This window comes from Acomys russatus, chromosome 9, assembly GCF_903995435.1.
Source record: "Acomys russatus chromosome 9, mAcoRus1.1, whole genome shotgun sequence".
In the NCBI taxonomy this organism is placed as follows: domain Eukaryota; kingdom Metazoa; phylum Chordata; class Mammalia; order Rodentia; family Muridae; genus Acomys; species Acomys russatus.
The window spans coordinates 6733820-6750690 of record NC_067145.1 but is presented as its reverse complement, the minus strand read 5'-3'; the positions used below and the strand labels follow the sequence as shown (position 1 = coordinate 6750690).

At 44.3% G+C, this 16871-nt stretch overlaps 1 protein-coding gene across 1 annotated transcript; it reads right to left on the bottom strand.

Moving 5' to 3' along the window:
- Positions 1–1543: 1543 nt before the first annotated feature.
- Amacr (alpha-methylacyl-CoA racemase) lies at positions 1544–12260 on the bottom strand. The gene is made up of 5 exons (XM_051150968.1): positions 11994–12260; positions 10926–11069; positions 10258–10418; positions 3296–3482; positions 1544–2008 (listed from the first exon to the last, which is right to left on the bottom strand). Exons 1-5 carry the CDS (start codon positions 12238–12240, stop codon positions 1599–1601), a joined length of 1149 nt encoding a protein of 382 aa, XP_051006925.1. The 5' UTR covers positions 12241–12260; the 3' UTR covers positions 1544–1598.
- Positions 12261–16871: the final 4611 nt, after the last annotated feature.

Below are 16871 nucleotides of genomic sequence, written 5' to 3'. Positions count from 1 at the left end.
GCACTGTACCAGCAGAATATTGCATATGTAATAAATAATCTTTTTTTATAAAAAGGAAGGGAAGACAAAGAGAGAGACAGCAGTCACCTGCTGAAGGGAGATGTGTGGGGCAGGTGCTGGAGAGGGGAGTGAGGGTTAGACGTGATCAAGACACACTGTCTGTGCAAATAAAATGTCAAAGAATGAATAGATATTTAAAAAGAAAAAGAGCACTTGAAAGGAACTGAGAAGTGACCAGGGATTAGCTTGCTATGGAAATGTGAACTCCATCACTGAGAAAGAAAACTATGACCCTCTAACCGGAGGCCAAGGTTGGCAAAGCCATTAGCATCTTTGAGCTACAGTAGAGGTTTGCAAAGGGGAGAAGCTCACTTTGCACCTGGACTCCATCCCAGCTGTCAATCATGCCTTTTGACACCAGTTGTTCTCCATGTCGCTTGTGGAATATCTCATTCATTTATTTGCTTAATTAAAGTTGCTTTTCACTGGGATTCTCAAGAGGATAAGCAGGACTTTGAGGGGCAGGTGGAGACTCATCAGTACAGAGGCAGACATTGGTGGGAAGAGCTTAGCACACCTGCACTGGATGACTGAGGAAAAGGCTTGCTGCCAGGTGATGGAGAACAGGCCACCAGGCTAGTCACACAGAGGCCAGCACCCAGTGCAGTGATATGATGCAGGGTTTTATGAAGAAAACTTCAAGACCATTTGCTAACATCTGAGTTCAAAGGCAAGGAATGAATGAAAAGGTTCGTGGTTTTTATGAGGTATGCATTTTTGCTAACTGTAGTGCCCCAATATTTCAATGCATCAAAAATGTTATTTAAATGGCATTTAATGGGATTTTTAGAAAGCTTTCACAACTTAAAAATACTGTTCACGGGGCTGGAGAGATGGCTCAGTGGTTAAGAGCACTGCCTGCTCTTCCAAAGGTCCTGAGTTCAATTCCCAGCAACCACATGGTGGCTCACAACCATCTATAATGTAACCTGGTGCCCTTTTCTGGCCTGCAGGTAAACAAGCCAACAATACTATATACATAATAATAAAATAAATCTTAAAAAAAAAAAGAAAGAAAGAGAGGCTCAGCCGGGCAGTGGCGGCACATGCCTTTAATCTTAGCACTTGGGAGGCAGAGGCAGGTGGATCACTGTGAGTTCAAGACCAGCCTGGTCTACAGAGCGAGTCCAGGACAGCCAGACTTCACAGAGAAACTCTGTCTTGGAAAAAAAAAATACTGTTGACTTCCAGGAGGGGAAAAAAAGCTTTATTTATTAAAATTATATTAGTTTCTTTAAAATATATCATAGCTATATTTATAAAAATGTTTTTAATATCAATGAATACATTTTACCAAGTGAACTGAAAGGCAGAAAATTGCCACAAGTTAATATCAGTACACACACACAAATATTCCTTAATCAGAGGCTCTGATAAGCAGCTTCAGAAAGCAATCATTACTCTGTAATCAGTCTCTAGCTGTGTCTTGATTGGACTACCTGGATCGCTTCATCACTGCGCATTCACAATTCCATACATTCAATTGTGCATATCATTCTCCTGTGTAAATGCAGCGTGCAGATTCACTTGTGCCTGAGTCAGAGGTTGGCTTTCGGCTTCCTACTTTCAATGACTCTCTCCGAGCGCAGCTGATCAATTTCTTCCTGGCAGAAGCCAAATTCTTTCAGCACCTCTTCGGTGTGCTCCCCTACGGAAGAGTCCCTTTTGGTGGAAGGGATGGCTGGGGTTCTGGACAGCTGAGGGGCAGGGCGGGGGCTTGCGTGCTGCTCCTCATCAGTGATGAAGGAGGCCCGTTCCCTGTTGTGGCTGTGGTGGAGGGCCTCCTCAAAAGTCAGCACTGGGGTCACACACGCATCCGTTCCATCAAAGATCTGGCACCACTCTGCCTTGGTCTTCTTTGCAAACACATCTGCAAATTTCTTCTTCAGTTCCGGCCAATCAGCTATGCTCATCTGGGCGGGGAGTTCATCAGACTTGAGGCCAAGTCCTGAGAGGGAAATGTAACATTATATTACTATGCTTTGAGAGCAGTGACTCTAATTAATGAGGAGTCCACTATGACAACTTATACCAGGGTTTCTCGAGTGAATGACAAGAAAAAAATTGAACCAGTTTGAAGTCGGAGCCAATAGCTGAGGTGGGGACACAGTAGCAGTGACGCAGCTCAAAACAAGCTTGTCACTGTCAAGAGCTTTTTACTAAACATCTCAGGAAATGAAGTCTCTTTTCAGTGATCTAGTTTCTGGAAATTGATTTATTTCTTAAGATGGGTTCCAGAAAGAAATTCCCTCTGGAAGCCATTATTTGTCTAGTTGAGTTAAAATAACCACACACTTTATATAACATTCACAAATACTTTAAAAATAAAATTTTAAAAGAGAGAGCTTGTTTCAAGGAAAGGATAAGGCGGGACTGATCCCCAAGGTTGTCCTCTGAATTCCTCCCAAGTGCTATGGGGTGTCAATGCCCACACTCTTGAACACGCATACACGCACATACAAACATATACACACGCACATTTTAAAAAATCAGATACTTTATTTGCTGAAGTTGACAGACTGATACTAAAATTTATACAGAAATCCAAGTAAATCCCAACAGCCATGATAAAGCTGAAGAAGAACATACACATCTCGATTTCAAACATACTATAATAAGCAAGACCTAGTGTCATAATGACTGACAAAGCAACAGAACTGACAGGCCAGAGCCCCTCCTACTACCAAAAGAAAAGGACCTAAGACACAAACCCTTACATGTACAGTCAACCGACATCAAGAAAAATGCAAATGTTGTCCTACACAGGAAGAACTTTTCAATCAACAAGAATTCACAAGAAAGGTAAACTTCCAAGGTATCAAGTGACAATGACATGGTCTGACTGGATGGATCTCACGCACAGAAGTCTTTCTGCACTCATGTGACTTCCTACACCACAGTATCACAAGAGATGCCCATCAAGGGACAGGAGCCAGGGGAACCAACAAACCGCTTTCAGGAATATTAAGGCAGATCTGGGCATACGGAGTAGGATAAACATTCATCCAGTGTCATGTGCAACTGAAGAGCAGGCTTTCATGGCCTGAGTTATTTTACAGAGTAGTAAAATTATCTGTCAAGACAGATGAAATGCCTCACAATATGTTGGCAGCTACAGTTACATTAACTAGAAAGTTGGGGGGAAAAAGATATCATGGAATTCAAAAGATATCAAAGTCAAGATGCAAGCGCTCGCGGTAAAGGGGGACAGGAGAGACAGGGCTGGTTTTCTTACCTTTGAGCAGCAGCTTATAGAACTGGGGTTCTATTGCACCAACAGCCATGAACGCCCCATCTGCGGTCTTGTAGGTTGTGTAGAAAGGAGCCCCACCATCCAGCATGTTTTGTCCTCGAGGCCGTTCCCACAGTCCCATGGGCTGAGTTTTCCACAGGAAAGAGCTTAAGTATGCCGTTCCTTCCACCTTTGAAGAAGCAGGACACTTTATGGATGCAGGTGCTTACGTAAGTATAAAGGAAGGATTATTTGGAGGGGTTAATATTTATGTAACTGTTTATTTTACAATCCATGACGATTATATCTAACCATACAATTTCTCTGACATTTATGCAAATTGAGGTAGACAAAGTTTATGGGAGAATGCCATGGGTACACGCCACAATTCACAAAATATCTTAAGATTTAAAGGAACTACATTTGTCTTCCTTTCAAATGCTGACAAAATGTTGATGATTTTTGAAGTTAATTAAAAGTGCATGGATGCCCACTGAATTATGTATTCTCTCTACTTTTGTTTGTGTGTGGGAAGGCAGAGGTCAGACATCAATGTCAGGTGTCTTCGTCGACTGCTTTCTGACAGAGTCTCCTATGGCGCCTGGAACTCACCAACCTAGACTGGCTAGCCAGGAAACCCCAGGGCTCTCTTGTGTCTACCTCCCCAGGACGGGGATCACAGGCAATGCTGTCTCACCTGGCTTTTTACCGAGGTTCTGGGAGTCTGAACTCAAGCCGTCACACCTGGACTTCAAGCACATTACCAACGGAGCCATCTTCTCAGCCCCGCTCTACAACTTCACACATGTTAAAACATGACTTTGCGGACTGGAGAGATGGCTCAATGGATGAGAGCGCTGTCTGCTCTTCCAGAGGTCCTGAGTTCAATTCCCAGCAACCACATGGTGGCTCACAACCATCTATAATGTAATCTGGTGCCCTCTTCTGCAGATAAAGCACTCATATGCAATTATTAAAATAAAGAAATCTTTTTTTAAAAAACATGACTTTGACTTTGAACGCCTACACATTTGATTTCACTGCCTGTAAGCACATGGACGCCCCACCCCACACACATGAAGCATGTGCATTGTAAAGGGAACTCATAAACCTAGCTGATCCCAGCTTCACCCCAACCCTGTGTCTTTCGATTGAAAGCCAAGCATAATCTTGTGGGTGGCAAACACTCATGTCTTGTAAGTCCAAACAAATCAGTCTGGGACTGCTACCCTCCCGCCAACCCTGAGTGACCAAATGCATCCCAGTGCCCAGGTGGCATCATCACAGGGCTCAAACCTGAAGCCAAGAGGCACTGCGCTACTAATGTAGAAACTTTCTCATGCCTAGAGGTTCTGTTTCTTTGCTGCTGGTTTGGGGTTTGGGGGGGGCAGTTCTGGAGAGGGGACGCAGGGCCTTGCACAAGCTGGGCAGCTATTCTACCACTAAACTATGCCCGCAGCCCTATCTGCCTTTAACTTTGAGATAAGGTCTAAATTACTAAGGCTGACATAAATGTGCTCTGTAGCCCAGAGAGACCTTACAGCAGCTATGCCCCTGCCTCAGCTTCCTGAGCAGCTATCTGTGCTATCGAGTCCTACAGTCTAAAAGTTTTATAGTGATAATGATGCCAGTGTCCCAGGAAGAGCCTCACCCCGAGTCTACCCTCAAAGACTTCCACTCCAATAGTGAGCTTGAAAATCCGCCGCTGCTGGCTGCGGAGCAACTGTAAAGTAGTTTTTGGATGTACCCCAATTTTCCCTTTCAGCTTAAAATCTCAGATGTCTCTGAATTCATGGTGCTGGCATGTGTCGTTGCCTAGTGCAGTCACAGAAGAGATTAATGACGGGGACACGGAGTCCAGCTACTTATGCTCATGAACTGACCTGGACACAGGTGATGCTTTTGTTTAGCATTCTCATATCTGTGTAAGGACATACAACGATTCACAAATAGATACACATATGCACATAACTATGTCACTGCTTTAAGTAAACTTTATGCTTTCCTTTAATGCTTTTTTTCCCTGACAAAACAGAGATTCTTTCACATTGGTTACTAAATCTGGTTTTGTTTTTTGAGACGGTTTCTCTGTATAGCCTTGGCTGTCCTGAACTCACGCTGTAGACCAGGTTGGCCTCGAACTCACAGAGATCCACCTGCCTCTGCCTCCCGAGTGCTGGGATTAAAGGCGTGCGCCACCACTGCCCGGTGATTACTAAATCTCAACGTCTTCCCCTCCTCTTTTTGCACACATTTGACCTTGTTATTAAAATACTCTGAAGGAAACTATTGTTCTGTACAGATCTTAATTTGGGCTTGCTCATTCAAAATCCAACAAGTTAGTGCCTACTACAAAAAGGTGCCTGCTTTCTCCTCAGGCCTCACCCCTGAGAGCCAGCCAGTGGAGCAAACGGTGGGCAAGCGGGGTTACTGTATCGCCATGCTGGTAATTCTTGTGGGAAGTGCAGAATACTGATTAAGTGACTTTCATATTCAGGGCAAAGTATGTGGAAAGTCCTCGGATTTCAGAGTGAACCAGCTTTGTAATGAAGTGTTTCCACTGTGCTTCATCATAAAGGAAACACACTTAGCATCGTAGGAGGCCACAGGAAGAGAGACCCAGTGCTAGCAATTGTCATCCCATCCCGAGGCTCGGCAGTGACTACCCCAGCGCACATTTCTCTTACTCTCTTACCCACATGCTCTGCAAGCTGCTCAGAAAAGAGCCTATGAGGCAGGGAAAGGGCAGCCTCGACCTCCCACCACTGTCTTCGTGTGTGCCAACAGCCTCGGTGCAACGCACTATACCAAGGCCAGGTTCACGACCTACGACAAAATGGGCCCTTTGCACAGCTATCTTAACCCCACAGTGTTTAGGGGACAGCACTGTGAGAAAACAGGCTCTGTCTCACTTCAGGCATGCCAGGGCCAAGGAGTCTGTTGTTAAACAACAAGAAGCTACTGGTTTGTCAGAAAGAGACGTCTGCCTTGGCAGGCACCATGCAGGAGGAGCTCAGAGGGCAAGTGAGCTTTCTGGAGGTGACCCACACCTTTGCAGGGCTTCCATGGGTGTACCTTGGAGAGGCATGGCCTTGGGGGCTCCGTCTCCAGACTGCTCCCTGCTGCTGCTGCTGTGCCTTCTCATGTTGGTCATTGCTGTGGTCCTCATATATCTGTCATGGTGTGACTGGGTGTGGGGAGACCCTCACTGCCTACAGTCTGGTGTGACTGCTTCCTGGGTGACAGCCCACTCTGTTGGGCGATTTTCCTGCAGCTCAACACGAAGATGAACTTTCAAGAAATGATACTGATGAGTTAATGATTTTACAGAATTTCTGATAATAATTTTTGAGAATTCCTGATTTGATTCAAATAAGGTTTAAGATGTTAAAATAGTTGATAGAAAGTTTAAAGTCAGAATCAAAAGTAGAGTGTTCTTTGTCCTTGTAGAATGGTAAGGCTGAACGGGTTAAGAGAGGAGTACAGTGAGATTTCAGGCAGTAGAAGCACGGAAACTGCAATAGGAAGAAAAATAGGCTTGGGACAAGTGCTTGATCAAGGAAAACATTTGCTCTAGGTCAGGTCTGAGTCCCTTGAACTTTTGACCTAGGGATGCGGTCACAGGTCTTGGTATGCACCATGACATGGGAGGTCATGAACAAGGATTGAGTAAGTCTACTACATGAACAGAGAACACATGATTAGTTCATTTAACTGTATAAAACTTCAAAACCAAGATGTAAGGTAGATGGCTTATTTCTTGGTAAATATAGATTGTCACCAGCTGGTACAGGAGAAAACTTGCTACAATCGACTTGGCTTGCTCACCCCTTGTTAATCTATGACGTAAAGAACTACTGCTTTGAACTTCCGGTTAACTTATGGAATGAAAGGCTGATGAATATGTAATAATCCCTCTTATGTAACAATTTTAATCTGTTTTTGAAAAATATGTTTTTGTGGTGGATGCTTTTAGAAAAGATGTAACCTGTGGCTATAAAGTAATTTTTCTTTTTACATAAAGAACTTTGTCTTGGGGGTATAAAAGGGCTAAAGAAAAAAATTAAGTAGTTGGAGCCTGCCTTACTTCATCCAGTGTGTGTGTGTGTGTGTGTGTGTGTGTGTGTGTGTGTGTGTACACGGAACCCACTGCCTTGAGTCATCAGCCAAGAATGATTTTCCCCTAAGGTTTATACTTTAACAATCTCTCAGACCTCACTACTGTCTAATAATTAGGTAATAATTAGGTAAAGCTAATTAGGTACATTCTGAAGCACCACCATCTTCTATTTACATATAACTATAAATGGTCATTTTCTTGTAGTAAACTACTACTCCTTACAACTCCCAAGGCCACATGTTTATGCTTAGTTGGTTCCTTTGGATGGCATACACTGTGCCACGGGGAGCAGTGGAGGAAGCCTATTCAAAGGCCTGCTTTGGGTCAAACTGTGCTACGGTACTGCTTCTGATTCTTTCTAGCTACCTCCTTTAGAAAACTGTTAGTCTCTGGAGCCTTCAGATTTCCCATAGCTAATGAGAATGAGCCTGTCTGCTTTGGGCTGTGTGTCTCACAGAAAGGCAGCCCCGTGGGAGTGTGGGAAGTTAGAGCCCTGCACTTAAGTGACACAATGTGAACTTTTTGCTGCTGCCTCATGCTGAGGTTGTGCAAGCTAGGCCAGGAGCCAGGGTTAAATGATAAAATCCACATTACACCTCTCAAGATGCCCTACAGAGACAGACCAAAAGGACAAGGGGAATTATGCCTCATGACAGAATCTCAAGAAACAGAACTGCACAGGGCTGGGCATGATTCCCCTGTCAGGAGAAGGAAGCTGCCACCCAAGGCTTCAAGCTGAGGAGGTCCCGTGGCAGAAGGACTTGGCAAGGGTCACCCAATTTCCATTTTCAATCTTTAACACCTGAGGTGTCCACAGGCCTTTGACCCTCTGGCCATTAGTCTTCTCTGGATACTGTTTAATTCTGGTTTCCATGGTGACACCCCCTTCTTACTCTTGGTTCACCCTTCTTCTCCCCTCGCTTCTCTTCTTCTGCCTGCTCAGCCCCTACACATTAACATTCAGTCTCCTCCCCAAGGGACCGCAGCCCCTCACCTGGCTCCCAGTTTATTCTCAAATGACTGCAAAAATCTGTTACTGGCCCCTACTTAAGTACCACCCTCCCCCCACACACACCCCAATACTGAGAAGCTAATGCAACCTTTAAATGAACAAAACTAAATTCTTTTTACTGTAGGAAAAGAGAGTCATAATCATAAACCGTTCCAGAGTCAATTTGGGGCACTGTTAACACACTACACCATGATGAGCTCATTAAAACCCTGACAGTCCTGACACGCGGCCACATCACTCATTTTACAGTGTGGACACAGTTGTAGAGTAACCCTGAAGATGGCAGACCTAGGAAACTGCAGAGGAAGGAGGAAAGAAGTCACCTGTCAATCTGTGTGCCGCCACCTCCTGCTGTCTCCCCCCTCATCCTCTGTCATTGGGAGCCAGTGCCACCATCCATTAGGTCCCACAAGTCAGAAATCTGGTTCCACCCTCAGTCCTTTCTTCTCCTCGTTGCCAAGTCATCAACAACACACACAATTTTACATCTAGTATTCCTTTAATCCAGTCCTACTCCAACAGTAACTGCTTTAGTATGTGCCCTCATTGGCTCAGCAAAGGCCAGCTAACTGGTCTCTGCTTCCTGACTTAACTCCCTTAAACCCTTCCTCCATTTGACCTCCAAAGATCTCTCAGCTTCTGTGTGTGTGTGTGTGCTAGCCCTGGGCTGAACTCTTACCAAGGCGCTGTGAGACCTTGGATAATTGTCCAAGCTTCATGACAATGTACAGTTCTCCCCTCTTTAAGTGTACAGTTTAAATTAACCATGGTCTGAAAATATTAACTAGAAAAGCCCGCAAATAAGCTTTATCAACATATATTTTTATAGTGTTCTACTTTGGGTATTGTAGCTTAGTATTTCTGCCTACTCTCTTACTGTGTTGAATTTATACATTTTGCATGTAGGTACATGTGGGGAAAATACTGTAGTGTAAAGTTCAGAATTATCTCTGGTTCCATGCATGCAGCATGCAGTGGGAATCTTGAAACATAGCCCTGGCAAAGAGTGGAGAAATAGTGTATTCATCTAGATTGAATATAGAAATCACATAGAGAAAGGACCCAGCAGAGGGAGGTGAGTGTTCACATATGACAGTGAACACAGAAAACATATGAAAGTGAAGCATCTCCTAGGAAATGCAGCAGGAAGTCTGGGAAGGAAGTCCCGCCCTCCTGAGCATCGCTAAGAACCTGCTCTGCCGGCTGAAGACCACTTCCGATACTCAGTTTTGAAGGATCAGTACTTGGCAACTCTAATTTAAACACAAAAGATAACTTGGAGAAAAATGTTGAAATACAACACAGGAACCAGGTGATTTTTTATTTTAAGTTTAGAGCACGCTGGGCGAGACAGCTTCACAGATAAGAATGCCTGCTGCCAGGTCTGACAGCCCGAGCTCCCCAGAAGCCACATGGCGAAGGACAACACTGACTCTCACCATGTGTCCCCTGACCTCCAGATAGACTCTTACATACTCACACTAAATATATAAGTAAGTATATAAATAGGGCTTAAAGCACCGACTCCATAGGTACCTTCAATACGGCATTCTAATGCATACGAAAGGGTAAGGCTATTTTAAAGAAAAAGATCTCTTGCCAGACATGATGACACACATCTGCGCTCAGGAAGCAGAGGGAGACGGAGTTCTAGGTCAGCTTAGGACAGAAAGACCCTGTCTAAACTACAACAACGAAAGTCGTGACTTCGATTCAAATATTAAATCTTATTTATTTGCCGTCTTACTCAGAAAGATTTTAGGCAACCATATATCATACCCAAATACAAATGGCAGGCTGGTCATACCTGCCCAGCCCCCGATTAATACTCACCATGTTCGCATCAATGACCTGCCCTTGGCCAGAATGTGTGCGTTCAAAGAGAGCCAGCACAATGCCCAGTGTGCACATGAGGCCACCACCGCCAAAGTCAGCCAGGAGATTCAACGGTGGGTACGGGTTCTCCCCACTCCTGCCAATCTTTGATAGAACACCTGCACCGGGAATAACAAATTGAACGTCCCTTTTAAACAAATGCGTGAACATCTTAGTGGGACGACTGATTTTTACAGTCACTGACCTAAGTGAAAACAATGCACAAGCTCTTCCACTGTGAAACCATGTTCTCTCGGCCAGTTCCACTAAGTATTTACATGTTCACACTGGGAAATCCATGTTCACCAAAGCTGGGAACTAGAAAAACAGCTCAGTGCTGAACAGTGTATGCTGCTCTCACAGAGGACCCAAGTTCAGCCAGCTTCCAGGACCCACATAGACAGATTCACACACCCCACCCCACCCCCCACCCCCGCCGTGGCTCCAGCTTCAGGTGACCCAGGACACTATTTTAGCCTCTAGAGGCACAAGCGCTCACATGCATACACATACACACATACTTATAATGAAAAATAAGAAGTCTTCTTAAAATGCTTGTTAATCAGTGTAACTGTACTTCCTGACTTTGGAGCCAAAAGTGCTTTAGAAATATTTTTCCAACATACCTGACAAAGCCAAATAGTTGATGTCATGGCCCGCTACTTTGGAGAAACTTCCTGACTGGCCAAATCCACTCAGCCTGGCATAGATGAGCTTTGGGTTGTCCTGCAGCAGAGTCTCTGGCCCAAGCTGGAGTTTCTCCATGACACCTGTAGAGGAAAGCAATTGTTCTGTGGGTGGTGGGGGTGTGGGGATGTCGTTGTTGCTTTGTTTTTAAAGAGCACAAGACGAAGATGGGGCTAATTCTTTCTACAAGGCGAACAAAAGTTGCACGCTTGCAAGTACACTAACATTATTTGTTGTGATTTTGATGAAAGGTGTCAGAATTAAGAGCCATTTGGAGAAACCAGTCAACCACACCGACCTATCCTCATCTTCAAATGGGACATTTTTGTTTTATGATATAATCCTTAATGTTACCATTACTGTCTTCAGATATGCTTGTGAGGACTCCAAGAGTTACATACAAACATGTCTGGGGATCCACTCCCATTCCATTCATTAGCAAACTTACTGGCTTCCTGTTGTCTTCCTGGCAATGTTAGTCAGGAGCAAGAGTGGCTACATCGGTGGGTGGGATGCTCTGAGCTAATACAGGAGGAAACGCCTTTAGACTTGGTTCAGGGTCTGTTGCAAATGCCTATGTACAGCCAGACGGAGGTGCATGTCACCAAGCACGCAAGTGCTCAAAAGCAGTAATTCTGTCAACCATTTGGTCGTTGTTTGCAAACACATGGAAACAACGTGTTTGCACGGCCCAAAGTAAACGAAGTGATCTTGACGCGGGGGCTTGAGAATACCAGCATTTAGGAAAAGGTCACCATGGTGTCTGTGTGAATGGATTTAGAGCATCGGGTATGCCACATATCAAAGGGTCGGTGGCTATATTCCTGTGATGGTTTACAATCTCTCTCTTGTGCTAGATTCTCATACGGTTCAATACCCACAAATAATTAATAAATGTAGACCTAAAAGAGTACTGGGGTGGGAGTGGGGGAGATCAAGCAAATTAAAAGCCTAAGAGTCAGAGAGGCTTGGAATAACATTGATCTTGGGGAGCTGGCTAGGCTCACCGCTGCGGAAAGGCTCCAGCAACACATCCGCGCGTGCGCACATGCGCCGCAACACGGTGGCTCCTCGCGGCCGCTTCAGGTCCAGCACCAGCGAGCGCTTGCCCCGGGCCAAAAGGCTCACGTCGCCCACGGAGCCCGGCCTGTCCACGCGCACCACCTGAGCGCCGAAGTCCGCCAGGACCATCCCGCAGAACGGCCCCGGGGCCAGGCCCGCCAACTCCACGACTCTGATGCCACGCAACACCATTGCCCGTCCTCGGCGAAAGCAGAGCGGCGGGCGCCCCACCTGCCAAATATCTATGTCCCGGAACCCCTACGCCTCCCTCACGCGCATGCGCGCGCCACCTCCCGGAGGCTGTGCGCTTGCGCACTCCCCGCCCGCCTTAGGCATAGAGTCGGTTCAGCTGCTGCACTTTGGTCCAATATTAAGGTCTTGAGTTGCATTCTTGGACTTAAAAACTCCGGATTGTGTGAGTACTCTTCGGAAGCTTTCGTCGCGCCATCTGAGTCCCTATCCCTACCCTGCAGTAAGCAATTAAAGATACGTAAGCACTTTACTACGTAGAACAATGTAAGGACGCAAGGACACTTCCTTTGGTAGGCCACGGGGTGTCTCCTTTGCCCGCCCTGAAAACTTAACTACTTTGCATCTAGTAACAGTTGAAAACTCTCCTAGCTCCCCCTTAGTTTTAAGAGGAAGGGCTGGGGATATAGCTCAGTTGGTAGAGTGCATGCCTAACACACATGAAAGCCAGCGCCACTTAAAACGCCTGTGGTGTGCACGCCTTCTAACCCCAGCATTTAGAAAAGTCTGGGAGGAAGTATTCTTTATCCCGGCTTAAATGAGAGAACTTTAAACCCGATTTGGTTAGTCGGCTGTCAGTTTTACAGACAATTACAGTTTCGAGTTAGAAACTCTTTTAACCAGCTATTGAGTTTTAAGATACTCCGGGACAAGAGCTCAGTGCTCTCCCAGAGTGAGCTGCCTTCTGCTAGGGACAGACACCTTCTGCGTAGTCTCTAATGCTCTCCGCTTGTCTGTTGCTGTCTCCTGTGCCTATCTTTACTCCAGCCTAGAGTTTCTCATTCTTTCTGCATCTTTGCGTTTTGGAAAAACTGGAAAGGAAAGAGAACATTGCAAGGAGTGGTAACGGTGCGGCTGACTTCTGCACTGAGACACGAACTTCCATCAGAGTTGATTCCTTTCTGGGTTTTTTTGTTTTGTTTTGTTTTTGTTTTTGGTGTGTTTTTGTTTTTGTTTTGTTTTGTTTTTTGAGAAACCAATGGTACAGATGTGGCTTGAGCTACCATGCATACAGTGTGTGTGTGTGTGTGTGTGTGTGTGTGTGTGTGTGTGTGTGTTTATTTCAAAGCCAGCCTCGGCTATATGAAACTCTGTTTCAAATCGAGTATAGCAACAAATTTTTAAAAATAGAAGCAAGCAACCCCCCCCAAAGCAATAAAGATTAAATAAGTAAGAAACTTTAAAATTTTTAATCTTACTTCCATTGGTATTGGTGTTTTGCCTACATGTATGTCTGTGTGCCATCAGCATGCCTGGTGCCTGCAGAGACCGGAAGAGTGTGTTGTATTTATCTGAGGACACAGCAGTCCCCTGAAGGAATTGGAGTTTACCCATGGCTGTAAAGTGCCATGTGAACACTGGAAGTCAAACCAGAATCCTGTGGGAAAACTGCCAGTGTTCTTAACTGCTGAACCATCTCTCCAGTCCCTATATTCACAAGTGGCCCTCCATAGTGAATAAGAGTACTCTGTTAGGTCAAGAAAAGAAAATATGTAGAAAAGATGGTGTGTTTTATTACTATGCTAAAAAAAACAATAAAAAGTATATGCTTAGGGTTTGGGCTAATCATAGAGTATTCATGCTTACAATGCTGTGCTTGACCCCAAAACTGCAAGAATAATAGAGCCCCAAATATAGACAGAAAAGGACATGGTCCTTCGCCAGCTGTGGCTATTTAACCCTGCTTCACACTGTGCTCTTGCTTTTAACCTACAATCCTCTGTTGAGAACTCAGAGGCAGAGAAGGCAAACATTTGAATGGTTGAGCAAAACCATATCTTGCAATGGGTAGATGTTTGCCAACTCTAGCCAGTCCTTCGGGATTTACATTTGCATCAGAATATGCATTTCCTTTTATTTTAATTGTGTGTGTGTGTGTGTGTGTGTGTGTGTGTGTGTGCGCGCGCGCGCGCGCGCACGCGCGCCCACGTGTATGCATGTGCACACATGGTAATGGGGACTGAGCCTAGAGCCTGGGTGTGCAAGGCAAGCCCTTTCCACCTGGGTTATATCCCCAGCGCTGTTTTCACTTCTTAGTTTGATTCAGGATCTTGCTGAGTCCCAGACACTATGAAACTTGTGATCGTCCTGCCTCAGCCTCACAGACTTACACGGTCAGGGGTGTGGGGTTTTGTTTTGTTTTGTTCTGTTTTTCTTTTGACTTAACTTTTATTCATAATGCACTATTTCAAATGATCCAAATAGCATCTGAGAATGTTCTTAACACATTAGCTCAAATCATAGAAGGTGTCTGTGTGTATGTGTTTATTTCCACATATGCTTATGAAGTTTTTCTTGACAATGATTTATCTAAAGATTAGGTCAAAGTCTTCCTCAAAGACACTCTGTTCGTGGACACTCTTCCTCCTTCAAACACTTAGTAAGTAGCATATGTAGCTATGTGATTTTCTTATGTATGTATGCATGCACGCACGTAATGCCTTTTCCAGCCTGAAATAAAACAACAAAACCGGCACCACCTTTTTCCTTCTTCACAATTCCACAGATAGATTTGTCACTGTAATTCTAGCAGCCTCGCCTTAAGACTCTGTTCCTCTTTCCCTTTTAAACACCAAGCTCTCACGTTTTCACTGAAGAGAACACTTCATGGTCCTTCCTTGGCATGTCCAAATTGCCAGCATCACTGCTTTGTGTTTGAGGGCGTTTGTTGAGAAAAACAGGTGTTACAAGAACACAAGTGCAGCAATCTGATACGATAGCCAAGATGGCTACTAAGTGACAGACAGGCCAGCAGCATATGTAGTGTGGATATGCAGAGCAAAGGGTCATATCTTGTGGTGAAGGAACAGGGGAGCATGAGACCCCGTTAGTCTATTCAAAATGACATACAATTCAAATCTTATGAGTGCCTAAGGTTTTTATATAGTATCTTCAAACCTCAGTTAACTGTGTGTCTTTGAAACTGCGGAAGATATCCCCTCAGGTAAGTAGCCACTGTAGAGTTAGTTCATGAGTAAAAGCACTGTGAAACCACTGGTAATTATGTTGACCTCATACACCTCTCAGGAATCCCCGCTCTTCACCCACCGGTACTCATTTGCCAACGTGAGGTAATTTACATCCTCCCAGAAATCAAGTCCATGTGCCGCCCCCCCCCCCCCAGGATGGAAATCAGAATGTTGGCATGAGCATAAAAAGATTGTGGTGTACGTTGAAGACTCATCCATCCAGAGATACCCAGGCCTTAAGAGTGGCCCTCTAACCACTGATGTCTTTAGGGCTGAAGGAATGAAGCAACTAAAAGTGGAGTCTTGGGGAAACAGATGACCTTGCTGTTTGCACGTCTCTAAATTATATGGCTGTTGACAGTGCGAGGACAATATCTTGCTTTATATTAACCACATGACTTAAAATTTTATGACTATTGTACCTGTTAGGAACATTTTAAAAACAAGCATATAACTAACAAAAGTGTGTTTATTTTGACATATGTTCATGCAGTTTTTCTTACTACAGTATTATCTAAAGCTATGCCAGAATCTCCATCCTAGTAGATAGTGGATACTCTTCAGATAAGAAATCTCTTGGATCTTTATGTACCAGTCAAATATCTTTTGTCCCTCTGTGAAATGCCTGTGGCAAACCTTAACCTGTGGGGAGAAGCACACACCAAATCACAAAAATATTTTCTGAGAAGGCAAATCAGGACAAAGAGCAGTTCAATTTCAAAGAGTATTTATGCAGGTTCATGGAGAGCTTCAACAAGTTGGAGGATAAAAAGGATAGGGTCAAAGGTTGCACTGAGCATGGAAGCCAGTGAATTAGCTAAGAGAATAGCCTCCTTGACTTTCACTGCCTCTAGCTGTAAGGTGATAAATGAAAGGAAATCATGGTTTAAGATCCCATGCATATGTTTAAATTGTTGTAGAAAATAAATTGAGAGGTGTATTACTTTAAAGAGAATTGATTATATGATATTTTTCAGATAAGAATCTCATGGGTACATTTTAAATATGATTTAACACCAGGGTAAGCACCTTGCAGTGATATTTTTCTTCAATGGAACAACCGTGGGTAGTGCAGATGTGCCTCAGTAGAAGAGGATATGTGTAGCGTGTGCAGAGTCTTGGGAGCTTGAGCCTCAGCACCGCGTGTGTGGACGTGTGTGTGTGTGTGTGTGTGTGTGTGTGTGTGTGTGTGTGTGTAGTACTTGCTATCTGTGAGGGCCAACTTACGGCGCACACTTTAAAGGTGTTTTGATGGCAAATTTAAAATAGTTTTAATAGATTCTGGGGTGGGAAAAGTTAGGCAAAACCCAACTAGCACCTTCTGTAACAGTGTGGCATTTTAAAAATGCTTCCTGAACATTAGTCAAGTGTGATAATAAAGAAAATATCAGTTTTATTGAAAACATATAAGATATGTTGTTATGTTTCTCTTAAATGGAATACACTTGTTTTTGCATCCTTTTATCTGCCTGTATATAATTAAGTTTAAAACCCATTCAACATAACGTGGTAGATATAAACATTTGGGGATAATTCCTAAATTTTAAAAAATGTACTACCATCTGAACTACAGTGACCTGATCTTACCTCAGCTGGCTGTGCGGA

What these genes read in the sequence shown, in the direction of transcription:
- Amacr (XM_051150968.1), bottom strand. Translation starts at nt 12,240, where the DNA reads ATGGTGTTGCGTGGCATCAGAGTCGTGGAGTTGGCGGGCCTGGCCCCG. An exon ending in CAACTATTTGGCTTTGTCAG is followed by an intron (nt 10,419 to 10,925) that starts GTATGTTGGAAA and finishes TTCCCGGTGCAG; the next exon opens with GTGTTCTATCAAAGATTGGC. An exon ending in AGGTCATTGATGCGAACATG is followed by an intron (nt 3,483 to 10,257) that starts GTGAGTATTAAT and finishes GCTTCTTCAAAG; the next exon opens with GTGGAAGGAACGGCATACTT.